Genomic DNA, 9742 nt, shown 5'->3' on the forward strand with positions numbered 1-9742 from the left:
TTATGAAGGAAAAAATGCAAAATAAAATCCGGAGGTCACCTTCAGTCCAAGACAGCATTTCCATGTGAATGGATGTGACTTCATTCTTGATTTGTTGGTCTGTTAACTTTAAAAATGCATTTCAGTATATAGTGAAGTTAATGAGAGGTTTAGCGTAGCTTCACTCAAATGTCCAAAGAGAGCATCAAGGAAGTTTATACAGAGCTTACTCAACTGTATTCAAATTATTCAAGTACAGACCTCTATGATGAAATGGTTCATTTTGCTGTTTGGATTCAAGAATGTTTGGTCGGCACCATGGTTACTGAAACTGGCATGTAAAACTTATTAATAGAAGGAATGAAGAAGTAATACTTAGAAGAATTTACTTGTCACTCACGATTTCTGCCTACTGTGGAGAGAGAGAGAGAGAGAGAGAGAGAGAGAGAGAGAGAGAGAGAGAGAGAGAGAGAGAGAGAGAGAGCATCCTCTGAATTAAAAATGATTAAGAATCATCTTTGTTCAATGATTGCTCAGACAAGACTCGTCAACCTAACTATTCACTCCAAAAAACATAATGTGTTACGGTCCATCAATGCTGACAATTTTGTCAGAAATTTCGCTGAAAAAATAATAAAGAAGTTGGCGATAGGATGAAAAGAAAAAGAAAAAAATGTGAGGTTTTGAAACTAAAGATGTCCAGTCATCTCTCTCTCTCTCTCTCTCTCTCTCTCTCTCTCTCTCTCTCTCTCTCTCTCTCTCTCTCTCTCTCTCTTCAAAAACAGTAATCTGCATGTTTTCTTGATTTTATTGATATATGTATATAAATATCCAAAGTTTGGCCATTCTCCTTTCTATTGATTGATAGAGTTTGTTTTAGCTATGTTCAATATAAAGTAAATATGAAGAATAAAGAATGTTTCTGTTTAATCAACTACTTTTTATCCCAGATGACTGAGTGTCTACGATCCATCTTAGTAAAATATAGAAAGGGACGGGGGGGGGGGGGGAGCACAGAAAAACATTGTGTCCCCCCCCCAGGCTAAATCCGGCCCTGCATAACGCATTAGTGGGTTAGCAAATCTTATTCAAAAGCAAATATTTAGAAGGTTTATTTCATTGAAATAAAATCGACGGATAATTAGCTGATCTCGCATGTCCATGTTTTCATTCCTTTATTGACGTATTCATTTCACCTCATTTACACTAAAAAGATAGAATATTTGATACTCAGACGAATGCACGAGTTGAAAGGGGGACAGAATAAGCGCTTGGAAAGAGCCACTCAGCATATTACTCGCAGACCTCCCCAGGTGTTATTTTCTGGCAATAAAGCATGAGACAGTATATTAGAGGGGCCGACCTAAGGGACATTGCTGCACTTTCACTGTAGCCTCAGTGGCTGTCCGAAGGTGAGTATTTGGAGCTAAGCGGTATTTATATTTTTTTAAGTTTTGTGTAAAAACGAGATCTATCTGTGAGTAAGCTTAAGTGTTATTTAATATTTTTAAAGTTACTTGTAAAACCATTATAAAGTCGTAAGAGACTTATTGCTTCAATTTATTAAACATTTGATGTAAAACGAGATGTACTGATGAATAACTTCAATTCAAGTTTTTTTTCAAAGTTCTTTATGAAAATTAAACCTTATTATTGACGTTCTTTAGAATTTTTAAAGTTCCCTGTTAAGACAAATTCTTGCATCGGGGTGACAGAGTCTCATTTGAAATCCCTTTAAAAAACCAATTTTCTGAAACACGAAAATTGTTCTTTTAAAACATAGTCTCGCGTGATTATGAATATCAAATCTTTCCTCCTTGCATCCTCATTAAGTCAATCAATATTTGCCGGTAAATCGTTTCATAATTCTAGAAAATTATCACTAATTTCTTTTTGACATAATCCTTTTACCAACTAAAACTGAATAGAAAGATATTTGTGCCTTTTCAATCACACATGCGCACACACACAATATATATATATATATATATATATATATATATATATATATATATATATATATGTGTGTGTGTGTGTGTGTGTGTTTATTGAAATACTTGGATAATTCGTCTGTCAAGTGTTGCTACTACCTTGGACTCGAACCTATGTCTGAACCAAATTAGAACTAAAATGTAAACTGAAACCACTTGGCTGTCAAGATATATATATATATATATATATATATATATATATATATATATATATATATATATATATATATATATATATATATATACAGTATATATATATATATATAGTATATATATATATATATATATATAGAGAGATATATATAGATGTATATACATATATATATATATATATATATATATATATATATGTGTGTGTATATATATATATATATATATATATATATATATATATATATATACAGTATATATATACACACATATATATATATATATTTATATATATATATATATATATATATATATATATATATATATATATATATATAAATATATAAGTGAAATTCGGCTCTACTGTACATATTTCTATTGAATTCAGATATTTGTGCTTAGAATTGAAATTAACTGAACCCCTTCCTTCGAGCCCATTTCAAGTTTGTAACACGTAGTTATGCAGGACAGAATTTTTATTAACACATAAAGCTATATGGAAACGGATAGATTAACATAAGGGTAAATTGCACTGATTATTATTATTATTATTATTATTATTATTATTATTATTATTATTATTATCAATATTATTATTATTATTATTATTATCATTATTATTATTAGCTAAACTACAACCCTAGTTGGAAAAGCAAGATGCTATAAGCCCAAGGGCTCCAACAGGGAAAACTGGCTCAGTAAGGAAAGTAAATAAGGAAATAAATAAACAATATAAGAAGTAATGAACTATTAAATTAAAATATTCAAAAAATATTAACATTATAAAAACAGATATTTCAAATATAAACTATAAAGACTGATGTCATCCTGTTCAACATAAAAACATTTGCTGCGAGTTTGAACTTTTGAAGTTCTACTGATTCAACTACCCGATTAGGAAGATCATTCCACAACTTGGTCATAGTTGGAATAAAACTTCTGGAAAAATAAAACCTTTCTACGTCTTTCCAGCGAGTACATGCTTGGAATTTTTGCTTTTTTTTCCAGATTTTTTTCCGAAATGGAATCAATAATAGCTTCCGTGTTGGTGGCGGCCATTACCCTTCTTCATGGGTGTTCAGGGGATCCTGTAGCCACAAAAGAGGTAAATATATAATGTTACTACAAATGCTTTCTTGTTTATAAGAGTCTCGACATACATTCTATGTCGCATGCACAGAGTTTACAGACAGCATCTCATTTTCCCATCCAACGACTTCGCTTCAATCATTGTCCCTTTTCCTACCCGTTGTATCATTCCATTCATATTGATGTTGAACAGCATTGAATATATAAACATCCGAATGTCAAACCACCTGCCACACGAAATCAGTTGCTCTCCTGCATGCATATTATAATTTCTGACACACAATTTGATCAATAAACTATCCTCTTTACCTTATACTCTGAAAACCTTTCCCACACCACCTCTCTGTCAATTCTTCCGTAAGATTTTTTTAGGTCCAAGTGTGACAAATACAGCTTTTTTATTCTACTTTCAAACTTTTCAAATACTGTTTTATAACAAGAACTTGATACACGCACGCTATCCTTCCATTAAGTCCCACTTCTCCATCCCTAGCAGCCACTAGCAGTTCTTTTGTCATCTGCCCTGCTTTCATTATGAAAATCCTAGCTTACATCTTCCATGGCTTAATGAATAATGCTCTTGAGTTGTAATCCTCCCAGTCACTTTAATTATATCTAATTTTATGCATTAGAAAAAATAGTTCCTCTCACCCATTTCTTTGGAAGATTATGCTTACCCAGACATACCCTAAAACTTTGGTCAGCCACCAAAAAATGCTATCGCCGACAAACTTCAGCACCTCACTTGTAGTAATGTCACGAAGTGAACTCCTGGTGTCTTTTGCTTTTATCAACCTCTCCATTGCGCTTCTTATTTGCTTAACAGTCTCCTCCACAAACTTTCTGGACATACTCACTCTATCACCCCAGGATTGATTTCACTTTTAGCAGGTTATCTACTCTTATATATCTTATTTGGATATTTATCATTTCAGTAGCCTTCCTGTCTGGATTTACTTTCGTGTAAAGCAGCTTTTTATTCTTCCTAAAGTTCTTGTGTTTTTTCTAACAACCCATCTTTTTTCTCTCTCATTAGTCTTGATCACCTATATACCTGTTTTTCTCTTTCGTCATGTAATTGCACCCCAATCACCACTTTCCTTCATCATTATTATTATCATTATTATCATTATTATTATTATTATTATTATTATTACTACTACTTGCTAAGCTACAACCCTAGTTGAAAAAAAACAGAATACTATAAGCCCGGGGGCTCCAATAGGGAAAATAGCCCAGCGAGGAAAGGAAACAAGGAAAAATGAAATATTTTACGAACAGTTACAACATTAAAATAAGTATTTCTTTATAAACTATAAAAACTTTAACAAAACAAGAGGAAGAGAAATAAGATAGAATAGTGTGCCTGAGTGTACCCTCAAGCAAGAGATCTCTAACCCAATACAGTGAAAGACCATGGTACAGAGGTTAAGATTCTTTACAGGAATTATACAGGAGTGAAATTATGATTATTATTTGACCTAAAGAGAGGACGATCATTTGCAAAAAAAAAAAAAAAAAAAAAAAAAAAAAAAAAAAAAAAAAAAAAATGAAAAAAAAAAAAATAAAGAAAAATAAAAAAAAAATAAAAGTCATATCCGTCGATGAGGGTGTACATATAGCCAAAGAGCTCCTCTTCCTTGAGGTGCAATATATTTTTATCTAAACCACTGGCATTCCCTAATTGTGTCCTAATCGTAATGATTTATCTTAACAGTATATCATTTTAGTCACCATATTGACCTCTTAACTGCTCATGTTCCCAAAACAATTTTTTGATTCGCTTGGAACTACCAAGTTGAGGATAGATGAGGTAATTTGATCCGAAGTTTGTTAAGTTTAGAATATTGACGTTAGTTTCAACTCAATATTCGTTTGGTTCAATTCTGTATTACAATTACAATATTACAATTCCATTTCGGAATTAAAACTTCTCATATAATGATTTGAGCTTGTAAAAAGAATCCTTTCGCTGACAACCTCTAAAGGTAGCACAGATATATGTTGTCTTACGGTTGTCCCATATATATATATATATATATATATATATATATATATATATATATATATATATATATATATATATATATATATATATATATATATTTATATACATATATATATATATATATATATATATATATATATATATAAATATATATACATACAGTATATATATATATTTATATATATATATATATATATATATATATATATATATATATATATATATATATATATATAGAGAGAGAGAGAGAGAGAGAGAGAGAGAGAGAGAGAGAGAGAGAGAGAGAGAGAGAGAGAGAGAGAATTTTTAACAGTTTTATAATAATAAATTAAAAGAAATAACTGTTCAAACCGTAAATATTAGCAAAAGATATTGAATGAACGAGCCATTTTTAAAAGCAGATTACCCGATAATATGTTAGAGAGAGAGAGAGAGAGAGAGAGAGAGAGAGAGAGAGAGAGAGAGAGAAATGAATATTATTTGAATTAATCATTATATTAGGGGCAATATTGTCCGCGAGAGAGAGAGAGAGAGAGAGAGAGAGAGAGAGAGAGAGAGAGAGAGAGAGAGAGAGGAGAGAGAGAGAGAGAGAGAATTTTAACAGTTTTATTTTAATAAATTAAAAGAAATAACTGTTCAAGCCGTAAATATTAGCAAAAGACATTGAATGAACGAGCAATTGTTAAAAGCAGATTACCCAATAATATGAGAGAGAGAGAGAGAGAGAGAGAGAGAGAGAGAGAGAGAGAGAGAGAGAGAGAGAGAGAGAGAGAGAGAAATGAATATTATTTGAATTAATCATTATATTAGGGGCAATATTGTCCGCGAGAGAGAGAGAGAGAGAGAGAGAGAGAGAGAGAGAGAGAGAGAGAGAGAGAGAGAGAGAGAGAGAGAGAATTTTAACAGTTTTATTCTAATAAATTAAAAGAAATAACTGTTCAAGCCGTAAATATTAGTAAAATATTAGGCGTCGGTGATTAAACCCCATGATGTTACTTGTCGCCCCAAAACAGCTGTCATTTCCTTCATGTTTGTAACGTCATCATCTCTCGACTTAAACAATGTCTAGTTATGATTCATGCCCTGTTGAAAATGTGCATTAAAAAAGCGGTAAATGCCTAGCAACATCTATTCCAGGATTCTTACCGTTTTAAAAACGGATATATTAACGTAAAACAGTGATATTACGGTCACCAACCCGTAAAAGATAAAAACAAAGCAAGGCAGAAATACGGTCGCCTGCATTTTACTGAAACACGGTTGAGAACAGTATGTTTTTACGGAGAATTTCCGATTGAAATTACGGTTTTTTTAACAGAGTGGATAATAATATTACGCAGTTAAAGATCGAGATTGCGAGTAGAACTTTAGAAGGAACAAATTTAGTTATTGTTGGACTGGTCTCTATTCACGTCTGACGTTGATACTTTTTTAGAATGATTTATTGTTAATTTGTTCTCTTCATTTATTTATTTCCTTATTTCCTTTCCTCACTGGGCTATTTTTTCCTGTTGGAGCCCCTGGGCTTATAGCATCTTGCTTTTCCAACTAGGGTCGCAGCTTGGATAGTAATAATAATAATAATACATCTGCCTTCATTTGCTTGAGGGGAGCAAAAAGGAATTTCGGCATGTACTGTAAATGATCCAATACCTATTGCTTCTCTCATTAATAGGCAACGAGTTAATTATGGGGAAGGGCAGCATTAAACTCATTCAAAATAAAAAAAGTTTCTATACGTTAGTTGAAGGGCAATTAAATCAATCCTTCCTAACTACTGCGTAAGTAGAAAAATTAATTACCGGTACATACATGGAAAATTCTAGGTTCCGAACAACTATAGTCCATTTCTTTTATCGAGGCAGATTTGCACCGACTCGCAGCGGTGCCCTTTTAGCTCGGAAAAGTTTCCTGATCGCTGATTGGTTAGAATTATCTCGTCCAACCAATCAGCGATCAGGAAACTTTTCCGAGCTAAAAGGGCACCGCTGCGAGTCTGTACAAATCTGCATCGCTAAAATAAATTTACTATAAGCCAGCCTACCAATAGGTTCACACAACCGAGCCCGAGCACTATAGATAAATTAAGATAAAATTACCGGTAAATATTAATCTTTTACTTAATGTCTGGCAATATTTATTCCAGGATTATTACCGTTTTAAAAACGAATATATTGAGTGTTTAATAAACTTACGATAATTGGCAAACGAAAAACATGAATGACAAAATAAGATACCTTTATTATTTTGAATAGTTGCACATATCTGTTTCTCTATAGTATGGGCATCAATAATTGTACATAAACTTAACATATCCTGTATAACTCAAATAAAGACTATAACGAACAGACTGACATAATAGATGCGCATCTACAACAAACCAAATATGTTTTTCTTTTGCCTTAACTTCACATATTACGGTCACCAACCCGTAAAATATAATAACAAATTAGGATAAAATTACGGTCGCCTGTATTTTACTGAAATACGGCTGAGAACAGTATATTTTTTGCGGAGAATTTCCGATTAGAATTACGGTTTTTTTTCTAACAGTGTACCGTAATTAGAATTAGTAAATTACATAATTTCAAGTCAATCCTTACAAACTACTACTGTTTTAATGAACCAGGGTACACTCGGGCACACTGTTATATCTTATATCTTATGTCTCTTCCACCTGTTTTGTTAAAGTTTTTATAGTTTATAAAGTGATATTTATTTTAATGTTGTTGCTCTTCTTAAAATATTTTATTTTTCCTTTTTCCCTTTCCTCACTGAGCTATTTTCCCTATTGGAGCCCCTGGGCTTATAGCATCCTGCTTTTCCAACTAGGGTTGTAGCTTAGCAAGTAATAATAATAATAATAATTAGAATACCCTAAGAAAAACACAACAGAGGCCGAGAAAATAAATATTTTCATAATTCGAAAAGTATCTCGTGTAATGGGCGAAGCCTGCTTTTTTTTTTTTTTTTTTTTTTTTATCCAAAACTAGTTCTAAAATTTTGCCCTGAACACGGTAATATACGGTAGTTAAATTATTTTAGAGAGACTTATTCACGACGAATTACTTATGGCACAAAACGAAAATTCAACACTTAAGAATACATATTATATTTCGGTTTAGAAACAAGATTTTTCTTGCACACATAGACACACCTCAATGCATGCCTACTCAACATATAAACACACACCATATATATGCATATAAATTTACGTCTCTCTCTCTCTCTCTCTCTCTCTCTCTCTCTCTCCTTATATATATATATATATATATATATATATATATATATATATATATATAAAATTTTGTATAGGCTATATAAATTCTTATGCTACATATATGTATTTACAGTATATATATATGTATATATATATATATATATATATATATATATATATATATACATATATGTGTGTGTGTATGTGTGTGTGTGTGCTTTAAATTAATAGGAACACGTGATGCTCAGATGCCAAAAAAAAAAAAGAAAACCCCCAAGGAAAAGTGAGAATACTATGTGAATCCTGAGATGCCTCGTCTTTTATTAAAGTCTTCATCAAGATAAATCTTTACGAATTTCAAGAAGACCAGCTCCGAAGGTTGTCGTTGTTTTAGATTGGACCCCCTTACAACGAAGGCGACCGTATAGGCTCTTGCACGAAGGCAGCCCGGAAGTAAGGTAATCCTGGAAGAGGCTCCAGTATGGTGGTGGTGGTTGCGAAAGAGTCAAATCCTATCCGAAACGCGAAGGACGGGCAGGGTGATGATGATGGGATTACAGCCGCGTGGCAACCGAGGTATAGGAGTCAGAGGTTCAGTCGAGGGCGCCGCAACACAGACAAGGCCTCCCCAAACCCGGTTTCTCTTCGGTCCTCGAGATATTGATTTTCTCTTATTGAAGATCCGAAACGGAATGACTCCGAAGATTCCAGGATGAGTTCTTAAGGCATAAAGTGAGAAGAAAATTGAACATTCAGCAAAGGATTTTGTTTTTATATTTCTATTATTTTCTATTTGTATGAATGCATTACATTAATGCTATAAGGACTGGGATATTTTGCAACGATACCAAGATGAAAGCTCTAAGTTATTGGCTGAAATAGATGGCAAAGTTGAATAAATAGAGGAATACTGTAATAAATTTCGTCTTCTTCAAAACTCTCGCTCTGAAGACAAGACAAGATGTAATCTCTAATAGAAGTACATCATTACCGAATGCAGCCTAAACACCCTACCCATCTCTGTGCATTGATATGACTCACCAGGTCAATCTTGGACCCTCAGGTTTTACCATATGTTGGACACGCCAAATAACTCTGAGTTATTCTGTCTGTCTGTCTCGACGTTGTTGCATTTACTCCAAGCTAGTGACCCCATTCTCAGCCATCATTCCAGATACCATACACCTGCTAGCAAGGCTTTCTAGGTCAATTGGTGGAATATTGCAGAGTTGAGTGTGCCTGGCCTTTGTTTTTGGCCATCTCTTCTAGAATCCCCCCCCCCCTTTTAGAAGGATGAGCTGTGCA

At 32.9% G+C, this 9742-nt stretch overlaps 1 protein-coding gene across 1 annotated transcript in view; it reads left to right on the forward strand.

Moving 5' to 3' along the window:
* The first annotated feature begins 1339 nt into the window (after positions 1-1339).
* LOC137620278 (uncharacterized) overlaps positions 1340-9742 on the forward strand; it is an 11652-nt gene continuing 3249 nt past the window's right edge. The window contains exons 1-2 of the mRNA XM_068350512.1: positions 1340-1391; positions 3129-3225. Of these exons, the coding sequence (XP_068206613.1) occupies positions 3142-3225 (84 nt within the window). The 5' untranslated portion in view covers positions 1340-1391; positions 3129-3141. The remainder of the gene's footprint in view (positions 1392-3128; positions 3226-9742) is intronic.

Source organism: Palaemon carinicauda, chromosome 26 (assembly GCF_036898095.1).
Source record: "Palaemon carinicauda isolate YSFRI2023 chromosome 26, ASM3689809v2, whole genome shotgun sequence".
NCBI lineage: Eukaryota > Metazoa > Arthropoda > Malacostraca > Decapoda > Palaemonidae > Palaemon > Palaemon carinicauda.